The sequence below is a fragment of the Coffea arabica genome, chromosome 10e (genome assembly GCF_036785885.1).
Source record: "Coffea arabica cultivar ET-39 chromosome 10e, Coffea Arabica ET-39 HiFi, whole genome shotgun sequence".
NCBI lineage: Eukaryota > Viridiplantae > Streptophyta > Magnoliopsida > Gentianales > Rubiaceae > Coffea > Coffea arabica.
In genome coordinates, this window is record NC_092328.1 from 2299306 (window position 1) to 2315681 (window position 16376).

The window sequence follows — 16376 nt, forward strand, 5'->3', positions numbered from 1 at the left end:
AGACGGTTTTGGGGCGGCTACTTCCTTGCGGGGTGGATGGAAAGGTGAACGAGAGCTATGCAATTGTGAAGAAATCTGCAGATCCATTTGATGATTTTAAGATGTCAATGTTGGAAATGATACTAGAGAAAGAAATGTCTGAACCCGAGGAATTGGAGAAATTGTTAATGTGTTTTTTGTCTCTGAATTCAAAGGAACATCATGGGGTTATTGTGGCAGCTTTCACTGAGGTGTGGGAGGAATTATTTTCTTCCGATTCCAAGCCTTAAAATTCTTCAGGTTGAAAAGGTGGAGAGATCGACAGTTCATCAGCTCTACTTTTGACTTCCCTCATTACAATATACATATTATCTCTGTAAAAGTGTTTTGAATTAATTCATTTCTACCAAGGCTTGTTTTTGAATCCCTTGAATATCAAAATTGAAAAGAAACTAAGTGTTGTAAATCAAAACTTGTACAATCTAGTTTTATTCCACTGTGCACGAGTTATTTGGACTTTACCTCTTAACTTGTTCAAGTGGAAGAATGGCGTTTCTCTTTTACATACTATTTGCTGAGGGGAGGGAGGGCAATTTGCAGTTTCCCAAACAAACGCCACTTCCTTTTTTAATACAAATATCGGGCTTTATTTTATCTGTTTAAGAGCTGACTCAGTTCTTCCTAATTCGACCAAAGTTTCAACTCTGACAATGCCTGCAACTTTTTTCAGCATTTGCTTTAATATTTCTTGCAATAAATCCACTTGTTTATGCATAATGTCGAAATGCACTTTTCTGCAGGAAAACGACCTCTGATCACCTTATGCAAATGAATCACACTCTATGCTGAAGCATTTTTCTTTTTTAAAAATCTTCCAATGATACAACAGTAAATGCCTATGCAAATGAATTACACTCTGCACTCAAGAATTTTTCTTTTTCTTAAGATATCTTTCAATGATACATCAGCAAATGTCGTCATCCGAGTAAGCAACCAAGAAAAGCTCTGTGGAGAAAACTTAATACTCTGACCTAAACAAAGCCCCAAAATGTACATAATCCTGTTTCCCAGGTCCCCTACAGGAAATACCATGTATTCCTTCCAAATCATGTGGTTCAATCTTCCTGATTTTCGTTACCGGAAGCCATGCCATTCTCAAAAAACTTCACATGACAGAGCATGCCACCAGCTTCATCAGCAAACGAAATCCTTTTCCTCTCCCTCTGAACCACGTCAGCAGAAGCAGGAGTGGTACATTTTTGTGTCAAACTCTACAAGAGAACAAAATGCACATCTCATTAAAGCAAAATTAGTTAGGTATTGTTACAGCACTATGGCACCAATTACAAATGCAATACCCCTGTATCAACTCCTTGTATCAAGACTTGAATAAAGGGTACTAACCATGATCTTACAGAAACGATTACAGTCCCTTCCCATAATGGATAACCACTTCCTTGCTGATTCTTCAGCTTTTGTTGCATTTGTGATGGCATTTTTTACCTGCTAGCGGCAAAAAGAAAATTATACCAAGAATTTTACCAGTTTGCTTTGAATGAGGAAGTTTATGTAGAATGCCAACATTATGATGATCATGGCCAAATAAACTTCAAACAAAAAATAAACTGCAACCACCCTCTAACCCAAGACCAACAGAGTTAATTAAAGAGTATCGGCTGTTTGCATGTATAACATATTTTCAGAATTAAAAAAATTGCAATTTACTTAGTGTGATAACTGAGCAATTGCTTTCAACTTCAAATCCATTTGCTAGAGTCCTGACACACCATCCCCGGAAATGAAAATGAGGAAATAAGACGGTAGTAGATGCAACAGAAGTTGTAAAGAAAATGACTGGAAATATTGCATTTTCCAGAAGGCATGCAAATGCAAGTAATTTTTCAGTAGGATCCATTAAACTCAAAAAGAAAAGATAGAAAAATGCACATTTGCAGTGGGCATACCTCATCAGCATCATTCTTTAAGGAGACATTTCGGTATGCCTCAAAGAGCAATTTTTCTTCAACAATTTCCTTCATGGACTTCAACTCACTCATGAGCTTCGTTGCAAGAGACTCAATGTCATGCATCTGCCTCCGTGAAAAAGCAATAGCACTTTCAGAACAACCTTGAACTGAAGTGCATCCAGTGGTAACTCTAGGTAGGGAACGAGAAAGACGAGGACCTTCAAGATTGCCTTTAGGTGGAGAGGTTCTCTCACGTTTTGTTTTTCCTTTTACCTGTGAGGGGCTTAAGATGAATTTTGTCCTACTAACTGCAACCGGTCCCTTGGGGATTTTAGATGCATTATCATGCTTATCTGATCCCTCACAAAAGGGCAAGGCTTCAGTTTGCTTTGAAGTGCATAGGTTCTCCTTGCAATCTAAAACCATAGAAAGCCAAGAAAAGAGTGGTCAGGAAACAGCAGGTTCAATTAGTAATTCCTCCAGAAGCAAAGCAGGAATTAAACAATAACCGAATCTGAAACTTCAGATCAAAAGTTTGAGATGGAACTATATATTCAGATACTCATAGAAGAGCAATAACAAAATTCCACATGAGAAAGATAAGCAGAACAATCATATCAATGTTTTGAAGTTACATAGTACATTTAGATTGTTTGTCAGTGTACACTTCCTTTCTAGCATCAACTTAAACTCGTATAAATATACACGCATTTAGTATTGTAAAAATTGTGACTGATGCATGCAAAAGCATGAAATAAGTAGTTTCTACTCTGCATGCAAAACTGTGGTAGATATGATATTGAAATGCACCATTGGGTTCTACGGCTATATAATCTGAGTCACTATTGGGCTGTTGCATTGCAGAAATAGGAAACAATGGCTATTTGTGGCCAGCTCCTCCCAATCATCTTTCTAATCTTAGACACGACTAAAAGGCATCTTGCATGTACAAGTCTACATTTATGACTCTCCGCCAATCCAGGAATGTGGAGATATACATTTAAAACCATGTCTTAAAAGAAAATGTTTACCTTCAGACTTAATAATGCATCCAAATGCAATTTCAGTGATGGAAAAGGAAACAAGAGAGTAGCATTGAATATGTGCTGAAAACCCAGGAATGTACAGTATATATGACTTACCCTGAAGGTCTGTACCATAACTTGATTCTGTGGAATTCATAGCTAGACAGTAGCGTTCTTGAGATGTAGGAGAGACGACCTGCAGTGTGCTTGACGTTAAGTTTAAGCTACTTGCATCAGGTTAAAAAAATAATAAATGGCCATCAACCAAAAATGTATATTCCTGACCTTCCGTGTTGAAAGTAGTCTCCCAGGAGTTGGAACCGGTGCTGACAGTGAGTGCGTTTCCTCAAAAGCACAGTTTTGGTTCCATGAAGAGTATTCCCTTTCTGAATGAACTTTTGTAGATATTGGAGTTTTCTTCTCCTCATCAGAAGATAACTCATGTTCCAATAAACCCATATGATTCTCGCTATTCAAATTGTTGTTTACTATATCAATGATGTTACCTTTCAGTTGTTGCTTTTCCTCAGTTTTACCATCTTGTGAGGAAAGTAACTCCTCTTCAGTACTTGAGCAGGGATGGGGCCCCCAAGATGAGCTACAAGTTCTATGAGGGCTACCTAATGTAGCAATTTGCTGATTTGTAGTCAATTTCTTGTTTAATGTACCCTGTAACAGGCAAGACTCACCACCGTAGCAAGGTTCCTTTTTGCCAGTGCTATCGTCAACCACCAATTCAGGAACTTGAACTACAGGCTTACTGCTCTGCACTGAGAACTCATGCAGATGACAACTTCCGGAGCAACCATTCACATCTGAACTTTGATCTTTGCCATGCGAAATTGTTTCGAGAGGCTGCTCTATCTGTCCCTCTCTCCCAAATTCTGAACTAGGCATATCCAGAAACTGATGGTGCCTTTCCTCTTGATTGCTCACATCCATAAGATCTTCAAAACTGGGTACGAGAACACAAAGAGGCTCAACATACTCCAGATGGTCATAGGAAACTTGATTAAGAGCACAGCTTTGGTATTGTTCTCCATCTAGATCTGGCTCCAACCTTCGGCATTCAACTCTCCCACTGTTTCCATCATTTATAACTTCAATGATGTTTGATTCATAAGTGGGATTGACAGTGAAGGTTTCATCAACAAAGGGGGTACTGTTTTGGCATCCTTCAAGTTCAGGTTCTGGAACCTCTGTCTTAACATGAGTGACTGAATGCAAACCCCCATGAAATTGCACTGAACTTTCAGGATCCAGACCTTGTTCAGACTTTATTTTAAAAACAGAAAGTTCAGAAGATTCGGAACTACTTCTTATACACTTTTTTTTAGCCTTTGGAGACTTCATTTTCAAGCTACTTAGGGGGACCTTGAGGTCAGATTCATCATCCTCCCGCTCCAGTTTTGTGTGAACATGTTGAGGATTCAAACCAACAGAAACGGAACGTCTTCTCTTCTTCACTTTGCACTTCTGCTTAAGTTGTTTCAGTGTCATTTTTACAAAAATATCGTCATCTGAATCATTGCCAGTTTCACCATCACTGATAGAGCAAACAGCTTCATTTCTTGCAGGGTGAACCTCCAGCAAACTTCGGACTGCCAGTGGCAGACATTGGCTCTCAATCTTGACCCTGTCACTGCTAAGCCCTGAACCTGACTGCAGAAAACTGTGTGAAGTAGTTCTCATCTCTCCAGTGTTGTAAATGTCATTTAATTTCTTGAACATGAGGGCCGGCTTGCCACAGGAATTAACATTGCAGAGTTTTGAAACCAAATTGCCCTTTATAGCATTGATGAAATGTAGATTGCTGCAGCTCCTCCTCTGCATAGTTGGATAACTGAACCTTCCCTCTCTATCTCATGATAGTTTGCTGCCAATAAAATGAGGGTTACCACTTCAGCTCACGGACATCTGCATTTGTGCAAAAAATGCCAGTACGTGTATAAAGTGGATCAAACTCCTAAACCAAGCAAATGCGTGGCACTTATTTTGCCTAGAAACATGTTGACAAGAAAGTGTCAGTCTTTTTCTTAAAATTCACCTAAGAAGTCAAGCAAGCCCATCCTTTGTCCTTGACAGAAGCTTTAGACCCAAAAAAAAAAAAACTTAAAGTATACATTTATGAAATTAATACTTGATATTAATAATAAAAAGCAGCAATATTGACTTGTAATTCAAACATACTTGTGATCGTGCTAATGAAGCAAAGCAAAAGCCATACATTGGTGTGACAAAAGTTGGAATCAATGTGGTATAACTGTGAAATTGAAGCTATTTTACATTAGCAAAACTTAGATAAGGCAAAAAAGGATAATAAATTGTAGTGAACAACACTGGAGTTTAGATACTGGTGGCTGTGACATACTATATTGCTATGTTCAAATTAAACGGAGAATAATTAAAAAGAGGTTATTCTTGAAGAAAGCTTTCAGAAGCCCTTGAATTTTGACAATTGACTACCTCTTTCAGTGTAGTTCAAATGTTTCCATTCATTGTGGGCAAAAGCTCAATGAAATACGCTAAAAGCATTGCCAATATATAAACAGTAACACTATCTATTAACACGATCTTGGGAAAAAAATGAAAAAGCCAACATTCTAATCTTTCCATTTTTCCATATTAATATCGTATAGGTGAGATACATAAATTGCCCAGTTCAATTCATAATTTTCGTTTCCAATCCTTAATCGACTATAGTTTCAAGGAGGTCCACTAACACATCACGGAAAATTCACAGCCTATTTCCTTGCAAATTGCAATTGCATGATTGAAATTGCAAACTAAACCAGTAGAAATGCTTTTTTTCACATAAAACAACCCAACGCTCCTTGTCCCCCCATAGCTTCAAATTTTTAACAAAGAATCTACATAGAAACATATATAAAGTAAAAAATGCAACGCTAATGCACGGATCTAAGAATGAAGAATGCTATAATAAAAGGATACCTGAAGATTCTGATGCGCAAGGGGAGATGGAGAGAACCTAAGTGGGCAGAGGCGGAGAAGCTGATTTTTTTTTTTTTTTTTGGGTTGGGGGTGGTAGGAAGCTGAGATTTACTTGTATGTAGCAGATGGCAAAAGTACTATGAAATGGGAAATCCGGTACAAATCTCGCGCCAATTCATTTGGCGGGAACTAGGGTTATAGTTTGGGTCAATTTCCATCTAGACCCCGCCTAGGTATAAAATAAGTAGTCATAGCCCACTAAACGCTTAAAAAAAGTAGCCAATAGACCCCAACTGATTATTATGGTTTTTTCTTAGTCCTTTACATGAGTGGAAAAAGATGCTTCATTAAGGAAAAAGAGCAAAAATAAGTGCATTCCTCATACCATATTATCCTCGTGTTCGTAGTTTACAAATGGTGATATATGCTTATGATTTTCAGCTAATTGAACAAACCTGAAATTTGATGGTATAATAGATTAGATTACATTAGCTAGGCTACACACTCTGCATTTGCAAAAAAGCGTGCCTCACTTGGATTATTATTTAAATTTTTTCAATAAATGTTCAATGGATGTTTGTTAACACATTTAAATCATACGTAGTCCCGTTTTAATAATCCAATTAAGCACTTAAACTGAATGAATTCATATCTTAGTATATTTTTATGCGTTTGACAATAAAAAATTAAATATCTGAATTTAATTAAGTGATACTGAATTCTTTAGACAAAACTTGCTTTCAAAAAATGTAAATTGACGCAGACATGGAGAGAAGCAAATAGAGTTGCAAATTATCTGGCCAAGTGCAGTCTAGAGGGGGCGATGGGGTTTATAGTTTTGCAGGATCCACTTGATGGGGTTAGGAATATTTTGGCAGAAGACATTGTATGGATAGTTACCCCGAGACTTGTCCCAAGCTAATGGGTCGAAAGCCCTCCGTTGTACAAAAAAAAAATTTATACTTTAAAAAATGAGTGATAAATTATTCATTTATCATTGAATATGATATATATTCAAATATACTTGATTTAATATTTAACAATTCAATAATTTAAACTTTAGATTTTAATTTTATCAAATGCACCCTTAATTTATCATATAAGTATACGCACTAACAATTATTATTAAAAAATAATTATCCTTCCATTACATTTATACACCTCCCCTAATTAGTTTTACCCTTTTAAAAAACCTAACACATGAACTAATGCCCATAGACAAACACTTTTTTATTGTTTCAAATATTGGGTTATACTCATGATTTTTGGTATTTGGGAATTTCTGGTGTCAAGTTAGTCGACTAAATCATAGGATCATTACAGTACAAGTTCATTTTTGTAATTTGAGGAACTTTGTTTAGGCAAATATCGATGAAGCCATGTTAAAATTTGAAAGACAATCATACATAAAACAACTTAAAAGCGTGGTATAGTTGTGTGGTAGACAATGAAGCATTCGAACCTCAAAGGCGTGCTATACCGAACGATTCAAGTTGCTCCTCTGCCTCATTGACTCCAAGCTGCCGTAATGCCTCCTCTTCTGGTGAAGGCGTGCAATTAAAGTTAATGAAAGAGAAAGACTTCGAAGCAGCCTTTCCAATAACGTTTCTAAAAGGCGCTATCCATGGAGTCAGCAAAAATTACGACTTCACTGACTTAAAGGGACGGGGCAAACTCGGGGAACCCCGTAAACCTGTTAGACACTTGTTTTGCTACTTATCCCGCTCAGCTTAGCATATGATTTCACTGATATTCTCGAGGTTAGGTAAACAAAGCATTGAAAACAACAAAGGAAATGAAGGCGTCATTCAAAGCCAAATATGAAACAGACAAAGCGGCGGCGGCCGCTACGGTCGCCGTTAACGCCGGTGACATTAAGCTCCGCGCTTCCATGACTGACGCCACCATAGTCAGCGGCCCCAACTTAAACGGTTTAGCTCTAGCTGTAGAAAAACCAGGTTTCTTCATCGTCGACTACAACGTCCCCAAAAAGGTATTCCTGTTTACTGAAGAAAGCAGAAATTCACCCCCAAATTAGGCTTACTTATTGATTGTGATAAATATTTGGGCATTTTCAGGACTTTAGGTTTCAATTTATGAACACAATCAGGGTTTCGGAGAAGCCATTGAACTTGACATACATGCACAGCAGGGGTGATAATCGCACTAGTTTGGATGGGACTTTGGTGTTTGATTCTGCCAATAAGGTATCGGCTAACCACGTGTTGGGGTCGGGGAATTGTAAGTTGAAGTACACTTACGTCCATGGTGGCCTGACCACTTTCGAGCCCAGCTATGATTTTTCCAAAAATTCGTGGGATTTTGCTATTTCGCGTAGGGTTTATGGCGATGATGTGTTCAGGGCTGCTTATCAGACCTCGAGTAAGAATTTGGGGCTTGAGTGGTCGAGGAATTCAAAATTGAATGGTTCGTTTAAGGTATTACATTGCCGTTTGATTTGTTGGTTGCTATGTTGTTGACCTTTATGAAGAACTTATGGATCAATTTCAGTTGTATAGTTTAAAGGCATTTTTGTTTGAGCTATAGCTTATGGATAAGGTTGTGATTCAGTTGCGGAGTCATGAATCATCATACGGTGAATCTAAATGCCTATGGCTTTCATAAATCTCAGTTCACAATGCATTTGCATCTTAGGCACTGGTGTTTTGGTCTCAGTTTGCTCTTTCACCTCACACGCAAAGCATCAAAATAGTTGCTGTTTCGTAATCTCTAAGTGGTTTATGGCACATGTGCATGTTGATTTGCAGAAGCCTAAATTTTGTCGGACCATGAAGTGCTAATTTAGTTGCTGTAGCATGATTTCTGTTGGCATTTTGTTTGTGTGCTATATGAGAAAGTGCAGAACAATTTATCTCATGAGAATAGAATTGTATCATAAAAAGTGCTGTTTTGAGCACTTGGTTAACCTCTAGTTGTTGAATATGGATACTACCTGTCACGCATTCAAGGTTTAGGTTTATATGTTTTTTTGGAAAATCATCGCATGTAGCTTCTGGATATAGCATTGTTTCAGTGGAAATTTCTATCCTGATTCCATGTCAAGGTGTGCCCTTGGAATTTCAAGTGGCATTTTAAGGGGCCCAAAGTTGGTGTGGGGTGGTACATGCTTCTATACCTGTGTATGTGTACGTGTATGTGCGCATCATTGATGGATCTTTCCATGACTTTTTCAGAGTTCCTATTTGGCTTGTGTGTTCTCTTGCTCTTTCAATTTAAGATTGATGGATCTCCCCTTTTGAAGGAGAATTTTGTTGTTTTGATTTCATTTGTTTGTTTGGCAGAAGAGTGTAACTTAATCGCAGACATCTACTTCATATATTCAGCAGAATATAAAGGAGGAGTTTCAATCAGATAGTTAATTGGGCTTTAGTTACCCAATGAGAATGCTGTTGTGTGAAAGTTTTGTAAATAGATCTTAGTGAGTTAAGTATTTCCGCTTCTTTTTTTAAAGGTCAGAAATGTAACCTGAAAACTTAAATGAGAGTTAGCATATATTTTCAGAAGTTAAAAAATGTTGTCATCCGCTCTTCAATTGCTAATCTATGCAGAATGTGGCTATCATGCATGCATGTTGTCTACTCTTTACTTGTGGCATCTAGTACACATAAAAATGCAATCCATGTTGGAGTGATGGAGTGTTTTATGATGATTTTCCTTTATTTTTGATTGACTTGCTGCCTGGGTTACACGGTTGCCACTTTACTAGTACCTTTGTACATTCTTTTTGAGATATTTTGGGTAATTATTATCTTGACACATGCAATGATGTTGTGGCTGATGTGTCTTGGATACAACAGAAAAATGACAATGCCTTGATACGAAGGCTATTGGGTATGTTGGATGTTGTGTGTTTCCATATGCTTCCAAGCCATGTTGCAAAAGATGCATGAGTAGATATGGATTGGCAAAATGCTTAGGTCCTTATAATGGAGAATAAACTTAGAGTAGAAGTGGCATTTAATGTTGCTTGTCTCGTCCCTTACAAATTTAGGCATCATTTTAACTAGGTTAATCTTGGTAATTGAATGTTCTGCTGGCTTTTCACTTCTACTCTTAATTTTTGTCCCTCTTCCTTTCAGATTTCAGCATCACTCAACTTGGCAGATGAAAGGAAAATGCCTAAATTAACTGCTGAGAGTACTTGGGACTTTGAGATGTGACCCTGCCTCTGGTTTCAGTACCCTGCTGCAACCATTCAGATCAAGCTGTCTCCTTGTGACTGCTTCATATTTTTTGGCTCAATTGTACGCCATTTTTTTTCACATTTCAAATGTGATTATGAAATTTCTGAGCGGTGATCCACGAACTTCTATTTATATTTTTCTTGACGTGCGGCGGATTCCAGATATGCACTTTTTCCTCGAATAAAATTTCTGAAAGTTTGATTACTTGAATAGAGCCATCAATCATTTGGAAACAAAAAAACTGACCGTCTAACTTAGATGGTTTTCGAATTTCACTACTGTGTTCAAGCAAACTTTTGCTATACAAACAACTGGTGTTAAGGGCCTACAGGGTATCCACGCTTGCGAATTATTGACCTGGCTTGTAAAATTCCATATGCTTCCAGCAACTGGAGCCGGTCTCTAAAATTCCATGATCTGCAAACGACATCGCTCCGAGAAGCCAGTCGGAACCAGATAATTAGAAGATGCACGTGACAGCAATTAGCAAGCTTATCCCCTCTCCACAAAATGAACTGCAAAAGCAACGTGTCAGCTTTTGATCATGGTTCGACTACTACACGCCAAAAAAAATAGATAATTAAATGACAAAATCCGATGTTAGGATTTCGGATTCTAATCGTTCTGTTTATGTTGGTGATTAGTTGCAGAGGCAAGAGACATGAAACAATTCTGGACGTAGCTTGGACCTCTCCTTCAAGATTTGATAGCCGACGGCTGTTAAAGATGTTAAACCTACTTTCTTTTTCTTTTTTTTTTTTAAAATAAACCATCATAATTTTATAAAGTCTCCACTAATGACAGAAATTACACCAGATACATACAAATACAAATACGAAGAACAGGCAACCGCAGTGTATGATACAAATACCGTACGCTTTTGGCGGCTAATTTCATGGTATCTCTATTTTGCGCCAATCTGGTTTTTCCTCAAAATTTGAAAACTTGCCGCCTAAACTGCTAAACCCTCAATTACATCCCAAAAGATGAAAAAGAAATCGCTGGAGCAGATCCACTCTCCGTTCTCCATCCTCTAATTAATAAAAACTCCAGATTTCTCTCCCTCTCAAATTAGCAATGGACAGTGACGATGATTATCAATCTTTCCCACCCCTCCAACCCTCCCCACAACCCCAAAATCGAAGGCTCAAACGCTTGAAGAAGAAAGCAACGGAAGTCTCCAGCAAGCCACCATCGCCGCAGCAGCCCGATTCATTAGACCCTTTGCTTGGCATTCCGAGGGTTGACTTTGCCCGATTGGAAGCTCTAGAAGCTTCAGCAACCAAAACACTTGATTCTTTTTTTGATGACTCAAATGAATCGCCATTGCCGTCTCACGTCGGGACCGAAATGGAATCCGAGGGAAATATTAGGATGGATTCAGAGGAACTGGACTCGGAATTGGCATTTGAAAAAGATAATCGGACGTATTCAGAATTGGCATCTGAAAACAATAATCAGATGGATGCGGAAATGGCACTTGAGAAAGACAGCAGAGAGGCTAAGAGGGCTTTGGAGTTCGATGATGTGGCTGATGTTGAACAGGATCGTGATTCCAAGTCGGAGAAATTCGAGAAGAAAAGGGATACTACTGAACTCGATGTGGACAATAAGACAGATGAGATGGAAGAGGACAGTAGTAAGAAAAAGAAAAGTAAGAGAACGAAGAATGATACTACTACTGTTGATGATGATATGAAATCTAAAGTTTCTGCTTCAGACAAAAGGAGACAAGAAAAGGTAATAAGAATTCATTACATCTGCATTTCTTCCCAGTTGCACTGCCTACAAGATTTTATTCTTTTTTCCTTTTCTTTTCCAAAATCTTGTTATCCATGTAAAACTAATTTGTTTGTTGTGTTGATGTGCAGGAAAGAAAAACTTACCTTAAGCAACTTCACGCTGAATCGCAGAGGCTATTGCGAGGTTTCTACCAAATTTTACACAGTTGCTCTATACCGCCAATGTTTGTAGTTATTATGTAAATGACTGTTGTTTAGGGTTTTCTTCTGCCCTTTGGTTCAGAAACTACAGAAGCTGCATTTAAACCCATACCAGTGGTTAACAAACCGATATCCTCAGTCTTGGAGAAGATCCGGCAGAGAAAACGTGAGCTTTCTAAAAAGTGAGTATCTCTAGAGCCAATTTTGTTGCCTTCTACGAATGAACTTTTTGGTATTTATCAGTAGATAGACATTATGATACCAACTTTTGGTTGGCAGAAACTTAATTCTAAACAATAATGCTTTTGCTGCTGCAAACGGTGGTGTTCGAAGAGATGATATTGGCTATCAGCCAACAAGCAGATTACTGGAAGAGAGAGAAGATAAATTAGCAAAAGCGGTAGAAGATATAGTGGCATGTCCAGTGTTACCAAGGCGAGATGCTTTAGACGTAGATAAATCTGATGAACCTCCAGTTCCTTCAAGCCGTGAGATCAGTCCCCCCGATGAGGTAAGGGAAGGTAGATAGCGAATAATCAAAAGCACATGCTCCACTTTTCTAATGCATTTGTTGTTTGAATTATAGCATATCACTGTATATTTCAGGGGTTAGAGGATGAACAATCTATTTGTGCTAGATGCTATTGCTATGATTAGATGAACTTAAAACCCTGTAGTTACCTACAAATTTATGATCTGGTTTGCTGTATGAAAAGTTGTACCATCTCACTGCAGGCTTCACGTGAGGAATCCTCACCTATGTTTAGAGCTCCTATTGATGATACACAGGTTAGATTCATATTTTTCTGTGGAAAAAGGTAAGTCCATTTCTGATGATCATGTTTATTGACTGTTTGAATGGTATTTGCTGGCTTTGTAGGATCTTTTTGGGGATTCAGAAACAAAGGAATGCAATGATGAGCTGCCTGGCGGCCTTCAGGATAGTTCTTTGGAAGAAGTTATGGCACCATCTTTACTTGCTATGAATTTGAAGTTTGATTCAGTACCTTCTAATGATAGGTAAGTGAAGTCAACTCCATTATCAACCCAGAAAATAAAAAAGACAGGCAACCTCGTCCTTTTCAAAGTTTGCTGAGTACATTAATGTAATGCAAAATTGCTTCGTACTTGATAAAATACTTTGTCTTTTGCCTGTTGCTTCTTTTCTATGGTGTCATTTTTTGTGCAGTATTTGTGTATGAAGCTCAAGTGCTTAGCTTTTTAATCATGGGGATGATATTACTGCATTGAAATTATTTACTCGTACAACTTAGAAAGTTTCTGTTTTGCAGTTCTTCAGAAGAGGACAATGACAAGGAGAACACTGATCCTCTACCACATGGAGGTGAGGATGACAGTATCTCTCCAAGAGGTGCTCCATTTAAAGCTTTTCTGGATGAGGAAGCTGAGGAAGAAGATGACAGTGATAATGAACTGCTCCAATCCAAAGAAACCGAAGAAGATGAGGACATGGAAGATTCTGAGGAACTCAATGACATAATAGCAACTGAGTATGAAGAGAGGCCAATTGATTGTGATAGACGGAATGAACTACATCAGAAATGGCTTGAGCAGCAAGATGAGGCTGGAACAGATAATCTGCTTCAGAGATTAAAGGTTGGCTTAGAACCCAAAGAGACTGCCTTGGTTGGTGAGGAGCAAGAAGAGATTGAGGATGGAGAAGACTTTAATGATGAGGATGTGATACCAAGAAATTATGCTCGCATGAATACAAAGAAAGCAAAGCAAATAATTACTCAGATGTTTTTGGATAAAGATGACTCATTCATATCTGATGAGGATGAGGAGGTTGAAAGGAGGCGTGTTAAGCAGCATCTTCTTGTTAGAGCAGTTAGTTTGTTTCTCTTTTGCTTTGTTTGTTTTGATTTTGGCTTTTTATTCTTTTCAAATAGATTAAGACTTAGAAGATTGAAACAGGAAGAACAGGCAACATTGGTTTCACCTATGGAGGATGAAAGTTCCAGGGAAGTGTTTGGTCTCATAAAGAAGCTTAATATTGTGCCAGAAAACAAGAAGAAAGCAAAAGCATCATGTAAGATACTTTCTTCTTGATGCAGTTTGAACTTTCTTAATGCATGTAAGCACCATGTAATCCATGTCAAATGGCAATCTGAAATGGATTGCATCTTATGTTTATCTGTCTGGATTTCTCATACTTGTTACTTTATTCCTTTGCAGCGTACTTTGATTCAGAGCTAAAAGGAGGACAGAGTAGGAGTTTTTCAAAGGTAAACTCACCTTACAGTAATGGGCATAGAATTTCAAAGAGGTTGAAATTATCCCTTGGTAGATACCTGGTATTGGTTCTGTCAGCCAATTATAACAGAGCAATGCTACAAGGGGTGCTAGAAAATGTTCAAGCACAAATGCCATGCACCATGTCAGTATTCCGGCAATGGTTTGCTTTAATATCAAGGGATATGGATTTTCTCAAGGACTTGTAGGATTCGGCTTTGTGGTACTAGAATTCATTACCTCTGGGATAGATTTATTAACGTTAGCATTACAAGAAGCAAGTTTTCTGAATGGAAGCTCTTATCTGCTTTAGATTTGTGAACTTTTCTTGTAAAAAAAAATAAGCTAATTGTAGCTTTTCTCTTAAACTGTTGCAGTCATCTTTCATTGGTCGATCGTCGTACCATTCTCTTCCTTCATCCCACAAGCAAGGTTCAGGCACAGTTCGATCATTTATTTTTGGGAGGGATGACAGCAATAGCAGAAGTTCAATCTCGAAATCAGATGACTCTTTAGATACAGTAAGCATTGTATCATTCATCAATGCTTTTCAGCTACTGTAACCCACATAAACTTAACTAGATAGCCTAAATAATTAAACTTCATGAGTGCCTCAGAACCCTCATGTACATTTCTGCCTCACTGTAGTTAAAGTAGTGCCGCTTTTGTGGCTGAATGTAGCAGGAACTTATTCTTGTGGTATTTGCTTCTGAAAATGCAGATCTCTAAAGAAAAACCAATGAGGACCGTTACTGCTACAGTCACTAGCTCGCAAGCCAAGTTCAGTAGTCAATACAGGAGTACTTCTGGTGTAAGAGCTTCCGGTGCTTCATTATTTGAGACATTGAAACGGTCCTCAATTCGGTCTATGAGCTATAATCGTGATGATGCGGTTGATTTATCTCATGTCTTGGCTACTTTTAGAGTTCCAAAGAAGCCAATTAAGATAGAGGGGAGAAACTAATTAGACTCCCGGAAATTCATTTCAACTTTGAATAGGCAATGATGTGAAACTATGAAAGGCCAATTAACGCTTCTCTTCTTCCAGTCTAGTCGGATAAAGCGCATCCAGCAAAAGAAACAAAAATAATGAAAATCCGAAATCAAGGGTGGCAAATTGGATGTGGCCTGGGCCCTGGTGGCTCTTGTCATTTCTGGGAATTTTACTCACGGTTCGCTTTTGAGCAGAGCCCATCTGTTTTTCTTTGTAATTTTTAATGAAAGCAAATCAGATGTGACGACCTATCTTTTATCTTCCACAAGGCTGGTCTTTTTAGTTCTTGCCCTCCCCGTGTGAAAATGAAAGGAAAACGTCAGAGCAAAACGTGAAATGAATGGAGAATGAATCTTCTTCGTTTCAAGTAGATAGAAATTACCGTATGTATCAAGTGTGGCCCGCACCCGCACCGATTTAGATTGTAACTATTTGATACGTGTAAGGTAAAAATATAGTTAAAAAAAATATGTTCATTAAAAAATATATAAAATCTATTAATTGAAAACTGCGATCCAAACACCACCAAATTATGGTTTATCTGTCTATGTTTTGGGTCAATCATTCTAAGAAGGAATGATTATTGCGGCTTTCCAAATGCTTCCGCACAATACAAAATGGAAAACAGAAGATGGTGGGCAGTGGGACTGGGAAGTGCAAACACTACAGCATGCGTATCGAGCCACCCAACCAACGAAATGATCATCTGGAAAACGCAACTGCTGGGTGCTGACTGACTCCTATCATAGCGACGTCGTCAGCCATCATAAACTAAACCCGTTCCTGCTCCCTTCAAAAACCACCTGCCTTCCACCCGTCGCGTGGCCGTTGCTGTTGCTGGTGACTTCATCCAAATTTGAAAAGTTCGCCTTGCCACACTTTTGTGACGCACGACAGAAAAAGAGGATTAAAATCCGTTTATGAAAAGGAATAAAGCAGGTCAAAGGCTAGTTGTATCAGGTTTTTGGTACATTTGCGTTTTGCAGTTTGCTCCCACCGATCTTCTTGAGTTCTTGGCCCCATCCATCCAAAAGAGCGAGAATTTTGCCACTAAC

General features: G+C 38.3%; 3 protein-coding genes across 6 annotated transcripts; 2 read left to right on the forward strand and 1 right to left on the reverse strand.

Moving 5' to 3' along the window:
* Positions 1 to 896: 896 nt before the first annotated feature.
* LOC113711925 (uncharacterized) lies at positions 897 to 6240 on the reverse strand. Of its 3 annotated transcripts, none has more exons than XM_072068196.1 (6): positions 5924 to 6240; positions 3257 to 4847; positions 3089 to 3167; positions 1944 to 2362; positions 1384 to 1482; positions 897 to 1250 (listed from the first exon to the last, which is right to left on the reverse strand). In XM_072068196.1, exons 2-6 carry the CDS (start codon positions 4802 to 4804, stop codon positions 1095 to 1097), a joined length of 2301 nt encoding a protein of 766 aa, XP_071924297.1. In that variant the 5' UTR covers positions 4805 to 4847; positions 5924 to 6240; the 3' UTR covers positions 897 to 1094. The 3 variants fall into 3 exon arrangements, with proteins under 3 accessions (XP_071924297.1, XP_027090969.1, XP_071924296.1); XM_027235168.2 differs by having other exon boundaries at positions 3257 to 4888; XM_072068195.1 differs by having other exon boundaries at positions 3257 to 4970.
* A 1372-nt stretch (positions 6241 to 7612) lies between these two features.
* Positions 7613 to 10332, forward strand: LOC113711680 (outer envelope pore protein 24B, chloroplastic-like). The gene is made up of 3 exons (XM_027234849.2): positions 7613 to 7916; positions 8002 to 8361; positions 10024 to 10332. Exons 1-3 carry the CDS (start codon positions 7719 to 7721, stop codon positions 10102 to 10104), a joined length of 639 nt encoding a protein of 212 aa, XP_027090650.1. The 5' UTR covers positions 7613 to 7718; the 3' UTR covers positions 10105 to 10332.
* Positions 10333 to 10659: 327 nt separating this feature from the next.
* On the forward strand, positions 10660 to 15374 carry LOC113711826 (uncharacterized). 2 transcript variants are annotated; one of them, XM_027235045.2, is made up of 11 exons: positions 10660 to 11868; positions 12000 to 12054; positions 12154 to 12253; positions 12405 to 12582; positions 12807 to 12860; positions 12952 to 13091; positions 13364 to 13922; positions 14010 to 14124; positions 14271 to 14320; positions 14705 to 14848; positions 15049 to 15374. In XM_027235045.2, the coding sequence occupies exons 1-11, from the start codon at positions 11206 to 11208 to the stop codon at positions 15289 to 15291; spliced, it is 2301 nt and encodes a 766-aa protein (XP_027090846.1). In that variant the 5' UTR covers positions 10660 to 11205; the 3' UTR covers positions 15292 to 15374. The 2 variants fall into 2 exon arrangements, with proteins under 2 accessions (XP_027090846.1, XP_027090845.1); XM_027235044.2 differs by having other exon boundaries at positions 10661 to 11868; positions 12351 to 12582.
* The last annotated feature ends 1002 nt before the right edge of the window (positions 15375 to 16376 follow it).